General features: G+C 40.0%; 1 protein-coding gene across 1 annotated transcript in view; it reads left to right on the top strand.

The window, feature by feature from the left end:
* Positions 1 to 4,717: 4,717 nt before the first annotated feature.
* The window catches only part of CCDC34 (coiled-coil domain containing 34), a gene marked incomplete in the record, with an annotated part of 365,523 nt that continues 355,700 nt past the window's right edge, over positions 4,718 to 14,540 (top strand). The window contains 1 exon segment of the mRNA XM_044059167.1: positions 4,718 to 4,968. Within this exon segment, the coding sequence (XP_043915102.1) occupies positions 4,935 to 4,968 (34 nt within the window).

Raw genomic sequence — 14,540 nt, 5'->3', positions numbered from 1 at the left:
GACAACGCTGTCCAAGCTGCTGAATCCCTTACAAAGACACTCTATGAGCACCTGCAAGAATGCATGGATTGTGCTATCCCAAGCAGTATCAAGACTCTTCCAAGAAATGGAAACCAGTCTGGTGGACCCCTGCCATAAACAAGCTATAGAATAGAAGGATGAAACTAGTAGAGAAAAGAGTAAAATCCCAAGAAGGAAAGACATCCCTGATCAGTATCAGCAAGAAACTACAATCCCTCATAAAATCATCCAAGGCTAGCTTCAAAAGAAAAATTGCCAAGGACTCCAAAGGTAAACACAAAGTGTTCTTTAGCTATGTCAAGAACCTAAGTGAAAACTCTCAGATCTGCTCTGAGTTAGTGCAGAATGGCACAAAATACACTGAACCGACTGATATTGCCAACATTTTGGCAGACAGGTTTAGTGCAAATTTCACCCCCCTCTCACCCCTAAAGGGTCCATAACCATATCAGAAGAATGTACAGCCCGGCAATCACTGACACACAGGTTAAAACAGCCCTATCCAAAGCCAAAAACACAGCTTCAATGGGACTGGACAGTGTCCCAGGCTGTGTCTTACATGAACTCCAAAATGAACTAACCCCTCATCTAAACACACTGTTCAAAATCAGCCTCTCTACAGGCTACGTACCCAGGGAGTGGCAGACAGCAACAGTTATCCCACTCCACAAAGATGGAGCCACAACGGACACCGGGAACTATCACCCTAGAAGCCTGACTAGCCTGGTCTGCAAGGCTATGGAGCACATCATCATGGAACTAATTAACAGAGACATTAGGAACCTCCAAGCATTGGACCCTACCCAGTTTGGCTTTGTTAAGGGCAGGTCATGCCTCCTAAACCTGGTGGACTTCTTTGAGACAGTTACCAAGGCTTTAAATGAGGGAAAGGAGGTCCACACAGCCTACCTCGACCTCTCAAAGGCTTTTGACACCATTCCCCATTCTGGTATTATAGATAAACTCACCAGCCTGAACATAAACCCCTATGTCACGAGATGGGTTGCCAGTTGGCTCATGGATAGAACCCACACGGTGAAAGTTGCAGGCTCTAGGTCCAACTTTAAACTGGTTACAAGTGGTGTCTCCAGGGCTCAGTCCTGGGACCCCTCCTGTTCTGTATATACTTCTCAGAGGTATAAGCAAGCACAGGAGGACTATGGCTAACCAAGCTCACAGACAACTGCAAACTGGGGGCCATAATTGACTCTCTGGCTAATACAGACATCCTCCAAAAGGGTCTCACTAAGACAGATACCTGGTGTCAAAATCATGGCCTCAAGCTAAATGCCAAAAAGTCCATAGTCATCCCCTTAGGAAAAAACAAAGTACCCGTGAACTACCACATGCGTGGTAGTCCCCTAAATACAGAAAATGTTATAAGGGATCTAGGGACCCAAGTAGATAGTAATCTCTCCTTTGATAACCATATTGCCAAAGTGGTTAGCAAATCCTTCTATGTGGCCCACCTAATCACAAAAGGGTTTGCATCTAGAACAAAAGAGGTTATTGTGCCCCTCTCCTCATCACTCATCAGATCCATCATAGAGTACAATGCCCCATTTGGGATGTACCTTACAAGACACCTGCAAAGCTGGAAAGACCACAGAAGTACCTCACAAAGAGGATTACTGGCCTCAAACAGATGCCCTATGCAGCCCGACTGAAGAAACTCCAGTTGTACTTGGTTGCATACCGCTTACTCAGAGGTGATCTCTGCCTGACATACAAGGCCATGTCCAACCCAGAATTGATGGACATGTTCCACCTAAAAAAAACAAATCCCCAAGAGCCACACGCTCTAGGGATCTAAACCTCACCACAACGATAAATAGGACATGCTGGAGGGATAGATTCCTGTCCCAGAGACTCCCTATGCTTTGGAACAGGATTCCAATCTACATTAGGCAGAGCCCCTCACAAACACTCTTCAAGAGAAACCTTGACTAGTGGAAGGGAAACAGAAAATTTACCCCGGAGTTCACTGCAGTGGCTCTGCTGGACAGAGGCACAGGGAACTAATGGTTCTGCTAGACAGAGGCACAGAGAACTAATCTAATGGGGCGGCGGAAGCCAACACATTCTGGCTAGGCTTACAGATGCCCTCGGGCAGATAGCCTAGTACTTACCTATGAACCTATACATTTGGACATTCTGCAATAATCTAGACAGTTGCGAGATATGATAGTGACCTTTCTGGTCTGTCAGATAATGTCAAAGTAATTGCTATGTTACTGGTCTGTGCTTCACCCTGTGATGTTAAGATCAACATCAGACAGTACCGATCCTTGCCTGCTGTAAAACCATCCCGTGCAGTTTTATCTCTCTCTAATGATGTTTTAGTGTTGAAACGACATTTTATTTGAAGGATGCTTCTTGCTTCCTTCAGTTTTGCTGTCTTCATAGTGTTTATTGTGGATGCACAAACAGCATTTGTACATGTACATTAATCAGTAGAAATTGAAGCATAAATTTTGGTCAATTTCCACTTTAGTAATGTGGGTACTTACGTAAATACTATGAAGACAGAAAAACTGAAGGAAACATGAAGTATCCTTCAAATAACATGTCATTTCAACAGTAAAACATCATTAGAGAGAGAGAGAGAGAGAGAGAGAAAACTAAACAGCATGGAAATGAACCATTTGCCCTGTTCAGAATGTGGTTGCAATAATATATAAGTACACAAAGAACTTTTATTTTTATATAAATGTAATGGATTAAGGGGATACTAATCCTCTTTATACAAATGATGCAGCACTCTTGATCACCGTTGAAACAGTTTGAAGTTGAGGAAGCAAAATAAGGTACATTCATTTTGAGATGGAGGGTGCAAAGAGGTTTTTACTGACAGAATGATTAACTGGAAAACTAGTAATATAAGAAACATGCATCACTCTGTTTCATTTAAATACCCTACTATCTGGCAAAATGTTGCCCTTTTTGTTACCGACCACTGTCTTATTTAGTGTAGTGTATGCATATGTGCAGTTAGGATCAATACCAAATAGTGTTCATAGCTTTCATCCTTCCTTCACCAAAATGTGGAACACAGTGGTCCAGATTCCAAAACAGCAGCTCGCAGTGTAAGTCTGTTCCAATTTCAAAAGACTTGCTTTCATTTTAAGTGACTTACTTCGGTGGAAGATCTATCTGCAAACAGGCTTACATTCTGAAAGCCACGGTCTCATTGTAAGTGGTCACTTACACTGAGTGCAAGTCTTTTGGAACTGGGCCCGAAGGTTCACAATGTGAAACAGAGAGAATGTGAAGCACTTACTATCTCCTTCACTGAAGAACATGCCTCTTAACTGTCCAGATTTTTGCCTCATATTTTTGGTATATGCCTCATAACATTTGTGGTTTTCTGAATTTTTGTGGCAAATCAGTGAGGACTGAATTTGCTAAACAATGACAGACCTCTGTATTACTAACTTTCTAAGTTTATAAGAGTAATATTTAAAAGTTGTCCCTATTTTGGGGGCTTTGTTCCTCCATTATACTTGACTTTGTCCAGACTTTTTGTGCTAAGAAGTTGAGAGGTAAGAATGGCTAACTGTTTCTTACTTACTGCATCAAAAATGTTTTTTTAACTGAATTAATATATTTTAGTATTGTTTACCATAGATATTTACAAAGAAATTCGTAATTAATGTACAGCAGCCCTTTTCAGCGTGGTACTGGTACATATATTTTTGTGGATGCCTGAGAGACACAGGAATCTGACACAGCCAACATTGTATATTAAGACACCACGCTTCCAGTTTAACAGCAGCGTAGAGCTAAAGGTGAAACTTATTTCAGTACATTTGCTCAGTCTCATATGTTTTGAAATATTTAATATTTTGCTACATGTTTACAATACAAAACTAAACTAAATATTGGTCCTACATCAAAACATGCAAATAGGGTTACCACCTGTCACACTTTGCGAAGGACAGTCCCTCTTTGGGCAGTTGTGTCCTGCAAAAAAAAAAAAAAAAATTGTAAAAATCGCAAATGTCCTGAGATTTTGTGGCAAAATTGTTTCCTATATTATATGTAATAGTTACATAAAACAGTTATTCTGTATCTGAAACACCTACATGTTATATAACTCACTGGCTTTGTCCATGCTCTAACCCTGACTGACATCTTATTCCCCTTCTTGCTCTCTCTACACTTCTCTTCCATACTATTTCTTTGATGCTTACTTTGTAATCTAAAAAAATATATATATATATATTATTGTCTTTGTTTAGCTCTCTGTTATTGATATTAACTTCAACCTACTAAATTAATTATTACTATTTTTGTTCTTGCCAACACAGACAATGTACTGTAACTTGACTATTTACTAAATACTGTATTCTTTGTCACTGCTAGTGCTTGGAGCTTTTCTCCCCGGGCCTCTACTGAAAATGGACATATATCCAGTTAGACTAGCCCGGTCAACAAACGTAAAACAAATAAATAAATAAATAATGCATGTTTTAAGAAACAGAATAAGCAAATAAAATGCTAAAAGAATAAGCTTTTATTTAGGCAAAAAGTGAAGTTATGTCCTTTGTACCGGCCGTGGGTATGTTTCAGCCTGCAAAATCTGATGTTTGTACCAAAAATATTCCACTTTGGGCATTTGAAAAGGTGGCAACCCTACATACAAACGTACCTCCTCGATAAACACACGCAGCGTCTGCAGTTGGCATGGTGACGTTTTCTGAACGTTTAAATCAGGAAGTAACATCAAAACACTGGAGTCTGCATTGTGATGCACGATGGGAGTTGAAATTTGGGTCCGTTTTTGAAATCCTGTTTTAAAATGTGTACACTTTTGATGTAACATTTCAGAGTAGACATTTGTGTTTTTGGTGTGGCGTTATTTACTTGCAGTACTTCTGTAATGGGGATAGTATTTTGCTAGACGGGGGGCAATGGATGACAAGGCGTATGAAACTGCTTTTAAAGGTAAGTGTTTCTATTATGATGCTGGTGTTTGATGCAGGATTTCTTAGTGTCATTACACAATTTCTGGGGTGAAATTGTTGTGAAAAAGAAGCTGGAAGTACATGTTGGCACCTCACATTTTATACATGTTTATACGTTATGTGTTGGTCCACAGTAAGTAATCTTAAAGTATCAATCTGCTAAGCATCTTGCAGAGTTGGTAGACGTATGTGAACCTTCAACAGAATAATCCTTTGGGTGTGCGTATATATACGTCATGATTGTTGGCGACGCGATGCACCAAGCTAATTATTTCTCTAGTACAGAAATGTTTTTGTGTGTTTTATAAGTAGTGAAGATTGCATGGTTTTAAAGGCTAGTTTAGATGTAAGCGTCCTTAATCACAAAAATGCATTTACTAGTGAGAACAGTCTAGTGGCCTGTCGCTGTTATGTGGGCCTCCCGCAATTATTATTCTGGTTTGTTTGTAGCAAACATTGGGCAACACTTTCAGTTTTTATAGATATGCGTTTTCTGTTGAACTTTGGGTGTTCACTCCCTACATCGGTCTGCTTTAATCAACGCTATGGAAATGCTTTTGTTCATACATCTCAACCTCTAAGACCAAGAACGCAAGCATAGCTCCCATCTCCAAAATAAGGAACACTCGCCTTCATAATGTGGAACAAATGGGCAAAATGTGGAACAATTTAACACATACTAATGGCTTACTAACAACTTCAAATAGGAAGGTCATAGAATGGTTAAAATATGCTGGCTTTACTTATAAAGAAGACCCTTTAATGAATTAATATGATTAATTTCTATTTACCATGGATTTCACTTAAAAAAAATTCCGAACACTGAATGTGTGACAGACTCTTTCGGTGTTGAACTTCGAGGAACATGAAGTTTTTAAGACCCAAAATGAGGTACGTTCCTCGTAATGAGGTACACTTGCGAGGTATGCAAGAAATCTGGACAAAGGCTTTCCAAAAATAGGGACACTTTGTAAATATTGGTCTTACAAATTTAGAAAGTTGATAGAATAACAGATTTTGTATTGGCATGAATGTTTGAAGTGCATGAAGTCTGAAACTCAAATGCCATTATTTTCTAACTTCAGTGTTTAATTTGCCGGAACCACAATTTTATGGAAAACAAGCTAAAAACATGAGGCAAAAAATGGGCATTCTGTGAAAATCTGTACAGTTGAGAGGTATGGAAAATTCTTTGCTTACCTGCCTACTGGCTCCCCAGTCTTTAGAGAATGGCTACTTGTATTGCGTCTTGACTCCAGGTGCATGTTGAGCCAGTGATATATTCAGGAAGTATAGCTGCTGAGTGGTTCCTGAGTGTCCACTGACTACTTTCTTCCTGTATGCTTGGCATCCGTAAGCTTAATCTTTTATATGGACTTCTATTCTATGCCAGATGGCATTTTTGTATCCTTATAGGTTTATAAATGTTTATTAGGTTAATGACTGCAAAAGCCTTTTTAAGCCTAGCGATACATCCCAAATCTCTGACAAGTTCCGGTACCCTTGGTAAGTGCAAGCAGGGGCTTGGGTGGTGTAACATTTCCAAGCAGGGGCCTGGGAGATGAACCATTTTACAGGCTACCTTTGTCCATTACACACACAGGTGCCAAACTAGGGATGAATTTCTTGTTCCCCATTCAGATGTCCAAGTTGAATTGGATTAGGGAGGAACTTTGCTTCACATGGATGGGGAGGCTGTTCCAGATAAGGGGTAGTTTCTGGGATACATGCCTGCCTCTCCAGCAGGTCCTGTTTATGTCACAGGCAAGGTGTAAGTCTTTAGAATAGGTAATTCTGGAGCTATTTTGTTTTGTGGATGTGGAGGAGGTTTATCAGAGTGGGGTCTGACAATGCCTTCTATGCCAGGTATAGATCTCCCTCAACAGCCTGTAGAAGACAGGATACAAGGATATGATCTTGAGGCACAATCAGTCTAACTGGTGAGGGAATACAACTCTTAGCTTTCTGCACCAGAGGCAAGTGTATTACCTGTTGCACCATTGACACTGATCTTTGCAAAATCACACATTATCCAGCATTTCTCTTCTTTCCTGATTTTTATTATGTTTTGTTGATTGGGTTAATCTCACTAGCTTTGTGGTTTATTTTGATGGCAACCCATGGTTGTACTGGCCGGGGATATTTGCCAGGGCACTGTAGAAATGTTCCTTTTTTTTCTTCAATAAGTGCAAAGGCATTTTTTTTTTTTTTGCTTTAAAAGAGCTACTACCAACACAAGCAGATGAGACTTTGGTTTACGGTCTCATCTAAAGGATTTTGCAGTTAGGATCACATCAGTCTAAATTGTTACATTTGCACTTGCATTATTGGAAACTTGTATCAAAGCACCTGCTGTGGGAATAAAACCTATGGTCTTCCCATCACCCAACATCAAAAGTGAGTGTGTTACCTGTTGGGTCGCTAACAATTTTGGACTGAAACTTCAACCTTCCATGAATTTACTACTGTGCCTACTGGAATAAATCCATGGTGTCCGTCAGCTGCTTACTTGAGAAATTGCCCAGAGCTTATCAACAGAATATTTTTACCAGGCACAAATGCATTTACTGTTGTATGTGGCCTAGAATATTACCACAGTCAGCTGTCTGCTCTGCTCTTTGTTGTACTATTTTTCCCAGTTGCTAGACTGAAACTTCACTCTGAATCCTAAATGTAGAAGTATTTACTGTAGTGACTTGTCTGGAATAATTTCTCTGATCACCTTGCTGCTTGCTTACTAACGGACTGTAGCACCCCTGTCATTGGCTATGCTTTTTAACTGTATTGCTGAAAAAAATATCAATATGCTTGTTTCTTCAAGCCTTCACATGGAGCTTCCTCTGTGGCTAGTGTCTTCTTTGTGTGCCTTTTCCTAGTCAGAGGCTGAAGAATGAACCAAGTACATCCCATGCCCACTATCCATTTTTTTTATATTGCGCAATGTTTACTAGTCCAGCTGATGTTACTGCTTCTGCATGTAGCCAACAGGGTGGGGCATCACTGTTTACTGTTTGACTTCTTACTGTCTTATCCAGTGTTAAGCAAATTGAAAGTATGTTGGTGGAGATGCCTGTCTCAAAATGGTTGGCTAAAGCCATTGTCTTTGCCTGATTTTTTCATATGCTTATTTGTGGCCTTTTGGAAGAAATGTATTCCTATGTAATTTATAAAAATATGTAGTTATTTTCTCATTAACTCTCTAAGCAGATCATACACTATACATGTGCACTCCCTGCCCCCCAAAAATAGTTTTTTTTTGCCCAGCAGCTGCCTTCTTAAATCCTACAGTTATTATCTTTCTATAATTTCATTGTGAGAAATGTCGTGTTTAGTTGTGGATTTATGAAAGAGTATATTTAGAAAAGTACTTGGAATACCCATAAGCTAGATTCCCATTATCACAGTAGCCAAAATAGGATAAATTGGAAAATTATTTTCTTTTTGGCATATGATGCACGTCACATCTCTGAGCTGAAATAGTTGTAGTACAATGCAATATTACAGGGCAGACGGGGGGGTGGGGGTGTGCATCATTATTGAGCTCTTAGCCCTCCTGTGGGTACTTATTTTGAAACTGTTTTTTATGTGCGTGATGCAAAGAGGGAGAAAAGGTTTGAGTATTTTTCATTTAATTTTATGAACAGATATTTACAAATGTATTTTTCAGTGTCTTTTTTGTAGGGGGGGAGTTTAGGGGAAACACAGGCAGGTGCTCTGAAAATGTCATGTAGTCACTTAAATAGGACACCTTGTAAGCATGCAAACAAACACAATTATAAGGATTTTTGCCTGGATTTTATAACCTATACTGATTACATTCTCAGTGAGAAACAGTCATGAGTGATCAGTAAAGAATAAGGGACATTTACATTAAGAAATCATAAACCACAGAAAATGCAAAGGCACCTGGAGAGAGCCTGTCTAATAAACTGGAGTTCTGGAAGTTGGCAGTATTATCTGTGGGGGAATATAGGTTCATAGGTTGGTACTAGGCTATCAGCCCTAGGGCCTATACAAGCCTAGCCATAACAATTCCCTGGCTATTTCTTCCCACACTATTTACTTCCCTGGACCCCTGTCTAGCAGGGCGACTGAAGTGATCCCTGGGGTGAATTTCCTTTCTCCCATCCAATCGTCAAGGTTCCTTTTGAAGAGAACCAAAGAGGCACTCTGCTTGACATGTATGGGCAATCTATTCCAGAGTCTGGGGAGTCTCTGGGTCAGGAGCCTATCCCTCCAGCATGTTTTGTTTATTGTGATGACAAGGTTTAGATCCCTGGAGCATGTGGCTCTGAGGGATTGGGATTTCTTTAAGTGTAGCATGTCCAACAGCTCTGGGTTTGACATGGCCTTGTATGTTAAGCAGAGATCGCCTCTGAGTAGACGATATGCGACAGAGTATAGCTGGAGTTTTTTAAGGCGGTCAGCGTAGGGCATCTGCTTTAGGCCTGTGATTCTTTTAGTGAGGTATTTCTGTGGCCTTTCCAGTTGTTGCAGATGTCTTGAGAGGTACATACCAAACGGAGCATTGTATTCTATAATGGGTCTAATGAGGGATGAGTACAGTGGGACAATGACCTCCTTTTTTCTGGATGAAAAGCCCTTAGTGATGAGGTGTGCCACATAGAAGGATTTCCTGACTGTTGTGATGTGGTTATCGAAGGTGAGACCACTGTCCACCTGTGCCCCTAAGTCTCTTATCAAACCTTCGGTGTTTAGTGTACTGCCACCTATATGGTAATTCACGGATACATGTTTTTTCCCCAAAGAGGATAACTATACATTTCTTGGCATTTAGCTTGAGCCCATGGTTCTGGCACCAAGCATCTGTTTCTGTAAGGCCCTTTCGTAAAGTATCCACATCATTTGGGGATTCAATAATGGCTCCCAGTTTGCAGTCATCTGCAAACTTTGTTATCCAGAGTCCCTTAGTGTTGGCCTGTACTTCAGAGAAGTAGATGCCAAACAAGAGCGGTCCCAGGACTGAACCCTGAGGTACTCCACTTGTCTGGAGCTGGATTTGGAGTCGGCTACATTTACAGTGTGGGTTCTATCAGTAAGCCAGTTAGCAACCCACTGGGTGACGTAGGGATTAATGCCCAGCTTAGTAAGTTTATCTGTGATTCCAGAGTGGGGGATGGTGTCAAAGGCCTTGGCAAGGTCTAGATAGGCTGTGTGGACCACATTACCCTTGTCCATGGCTCTGGAGACTGATTCGAAGCCAACAGGGTGGGGGCAGGTCAGAACAAGCATTGAACGTGATGTTTGTTGCTTGGGACAGTGAATGTCTGTGTTTTTAATGGAAGGGGTGAACTGGTTGAAACGGGCTTTCCTGGTAGGATGTGAGGTCTGCAACAGTAAGACTGTATAAGATGGTCATAATTATTTCTGTGGCAGTAGGAAGACTTGGCCTGTTTGGTGATATTTATGACCTGTCCATTATGTCATGAAATGTAATATTGGCCATTAGTGTGAAGACACTTTTTTTTTTTCTCTCTCTCTGTCACAGTTTTTTGTAGTTGCTGAAACATTTTTCCTGTGCCACTGCCAGCCTGTGATCCTGGCCGTCCCAATATGTATTCCACTTGAAGTGCTCCCATGTAATCCAGTTAGGAAGCAATGCGAGTGGTAATAGAAATATGTATAACCACTAAAAACATTCATCAGTTTATTAACTATCCAGATCACTTTTTGTTCACTAGTAATCTTTTATATACAAGAAAAACAAAGCATTATGAGTGTATTTTGTTTTTTCTCCCTAGATATGTTCAAAATGCATTTTCTTATGAATCACTTGTAAGAGGCCTGGATAATCGGATCCACATGCTTGTATTTTATATTCTGTGTATAAATTGTTTAAGAATCTTTGAAACTACTTGCTTTTTTGAAACTATTAATCAGTATTACGTAAATGCATGTTTGCATGACAGAGATATTATACAAAGAAATATTTTAAATTTGGAGATGTCTGAAATCCCAAATAACATTTTTCAAGCAATGAATAGGAGCATCAAGAATGGAGGATGAGAAGCAAGGTAATTTTGCTCCCCTGTGGTTTCCCAGCCTTTTCAGCCTATTACTGTCCATGGTGGTACGGTGGTAGCATTGTTACCTCACAGCAAGAGGTTCTCCCATTCGATTCTCGGCTGGGCTTGGGAGTGCCTTCTGTGTGGAGTCTGCATGTCCTCCCCGTGGTTGGGTAACGTTCGAAAGACATGCGTGCGTAAATGGGCATGCCTTCGTTGAAGGTTGGGCATCAAGCTGGCACCTCGGCGTTTCGTAAAAATCTACTGCCAATCATTAGTGGACCGGAGTTCTGCTGTGGCGACCTCTTACCGGGAAAAGCCGAAAGACAAACAACAACAACATTGTCTTTTGTCAAGTATCCTGAACTCCTCTCTGTTGTTCCCATACCACAGTCTAGAACTTGCTTACACGCAGTTGCCTCCATTCATACTGGTGCCTCATTGATTGCCCTCCCCCCACTCATAGAAAGGCCTCCTCTTGAGCAGCTTCATTTTATTTTTCTGTAGTGCCACTTCCTTCCCTTTAGTTTGACAGAGGGTTAAGGCTGTGCATTGACAGAGGGTTAAGGCTGTGCACTGTAGTTCTTCGGTACAGGGTTTTATTCCTTCAGTCCTCAGTTTGCCTGCTTTGTGATCTTGAGCAAGTCAGTTAACCAAAGATTGCTCCCTTGTCCCTAAAGGGACTGTGTCCAGTGGGCCTACCCGGTTAACAAATAAGTATTATTTATTATCTCATTATCCCATACTGCAGAAAACTTTATGGAATCAGCAGTGCTGTTAAGACACTCTTCCTCTTACTATTTTTCCCTTCTGTTGTCTGTTTGTAAGCTTAATTCTTCTTTATTTTTTAAGCATTATTCCTTCTATCATACCCCCCAGCTATAGCATGCTGGCATTTCCTTGACATGACAGAGCCTAGTTTCTTTGTCTTGCATATACTGTATCTCAGTAGGCTTAAAACCTATTTAACATCCCCCATCTCAGATCTCGACATTTCTGACGTATGGTGTAGGACCTTTCATCACAAAAGAAAGGCCTTGGTTTGCCATTGGGATATCAGCCCCCCATCTGCTCTACTTACAACTTCAACACCCAACTTCAGATTTGGTTTCACATTAGAGTGTAGGCCAAGGCCAAAGGGCTTAAACTACTGCATGTCACTTCTAGGAGTTTTGCTGATTTTAAATTACATATATATATTTTTTGTGTGTACTGTACACTTGAGTGATACCTCTGGAATATTGCTGTCCTTTGAATCTTTTTACTTTCATTGTTAAAGTTCATGTCCCTGGCTACATTACATTACAATGAGAAATGACTGGCTATACATAGATGATCTAGCTGTGTACTATGATGTGTTGTACACAGGGCTCACTTCATGCCTCAGAACTCCTAACCTGCTGCCTAATCCTTAGAGCCTTTTTATCATGATTCCACTGTGAAGAAGGGAAATGGTCATTCAGCAGGCCTGTTTCAAATTCTCCTGTTCACATGGAATATTAAGTAAGATTAATAATAATTGGTGACTAGGTAGTAACTTTGCTGTCTTGCAATTACCACCATGCAGAGCTACTTGGGTAACAAAGAACCTTCACTAATATATGGGCTTTTTAACAAGGATTGATCAACCCCTGGTAGATGCTGCATACTGTATTGGGTGGCAGCTAGTTGGGCTGATAATGTGTCTGCATTTGGTGTGTTATCATAATTCATTAGTAATCTCTGCTTAGTTTGAAGCATCTGGAGAAACAGACCTGTGAGAATTCCACCTTGTGTTATCAAGTCTAGGGGAGTTAACAATGAATACTACTATGGCTTCTTGCTTGCACTTGTAAGCATAGATTGGACACCTGTAACTGATGTTGCTGTCATTGGCTAGGCATTTGCCTGCTTCTAGGGGAGTTTCTTTCTGATCTTGGACAATGTGTTGTATGAAAATTAAGCATTTGGAGGGTAATCACTGGGTTGATTGCTCTCTCAACTCAAAAGTTGTGATCCTGGAAAGAAATGAAGCTTGGTTGGATCACTGCACCATCAGGAGAAAACTTTCCCTAAATGCTTAAAACTCTATCTATGGTAAGTACAGCTAGTTAGTTACTGTTAGCAGTTCTAACCTGCATTCTCCAAGGCCTTAAAGGAAGATCTTTTTCTATCTTCAGTTGGTACCAAAAGAAGGAAAAAAAAAAAACCCTCCACTATCTAGACCTGTCTCAGCTGGATCCTGCACCACCCTACACATTAATGTCTTCAGTCCTCCACCTCAGAGTACAGTGTTAAAACTACTGCTGCTGTTGACCAGAAAGGACATGGCGTGGCTAGTACAGATGACCTCTAATGTATTATTGATAAGCAAAATTGCAGCCTCTGTATTGCTCTATTCCTAAGATGGTCATTATTTCAAAACACCATTCCACAGCTCTGGAAAATTGTTCATGTTCTCTCTGTTCCTAAGAAAGGGCAAAATGATTTAGTCTGCTGCTACTTGCTCATATCTGCAATGAGTCACTTGGAGAAGTGCTTAAAAATTTGAAGGACAGGGTAGTTGAACATGTTAGAATGATCAAAAAAGGGGAATTAAAAATTGAACTTGGAAAACCTACTAAGTAAGATGCAGCCATTTTACAAGATTTCTGTTTTATTTTCTTGAGAAAATAAAGGGGACTCTAAAAGGGGGAGATCTTGAAGCAATGCTATATTGGGTAGACGAGTGGTGGTGATGATGTAAATTTAAGTTTGAATTTGTATCCACTTGGCTTGTGTTTTAATAATTTGAGATATTGATGTTTATTTTATGGTTGGTAGTTGTGATCATGATTACTTTTGATATAAAAATGATGGCTTGTGCAAGGTGGATGCCTGGAGAAGTTGTTTTTCATATGCTTTTAGCTTATTGGTACTTACAATTCAATTATTTTAAAACTTCCATTTGTAGCATGATTCATTTTGTTTTACTTCACCTAGCCGACAGGATGTAACAAAAAAAGAAACTACAGCACTGTTTTGTACAAAAAAGGCATGTGATTTTTCCATTATTTTTTTGAACTGTTCATGTACTCTTGTTACGTGGAAAAGCTTTGTATCTACACTGACAAGACTCCCTTTATATTAAATGGGTATATAGTAATTACAAGTGGTTAGTTGGTAAAGGACATTGATGATCTAGTAGAGTTACCTTACTTCCTGGTTTCATTTCTTCGGTTAATGCAGAATATAGTTATTGTATATGGATCATGTGGATTGCTGTCTAATGTTGGCTAAAAGATACTTCCTGGTTTCATTTCTTCGGTTAATGCAGAGTATAGTTATTGTATATGGATCATGTGGATTGCTGTCTAATGTTGGCTAAAAGATGTGTATTATGAAGACTGCTTCCAATCATAACCAACTTACTATTTGTTCCCAACATTGACAAAGTTTTACCTTTCAAGTAATTCCTCTGCTCTTGAGACAAATTTCTTGTCATCCATATCGGGGATGTCTAAGCTCGCTATGCTTTTGTATTGCACCATATACTAAGAAATTATGA

Source organism: Protopterus annectens, chromosome 17.part0 (assembly GCF_019279795.1).
Source record: "Protopterus annectens isolate FY-2018-M chromosome 17.part0, PAN1.0, whole genome shotgun sequence".
Taxonomy (NCBI): Eukaryota; Metazoa; Chordata; order Ceratodontiformes; family Protopteridae; genus Protopterus; species Protopterus annectens.
Note: the sequence above shows the minus strand (reverse complement) of the source record. Positions and strands in the feature narration are given on the sequence as shown.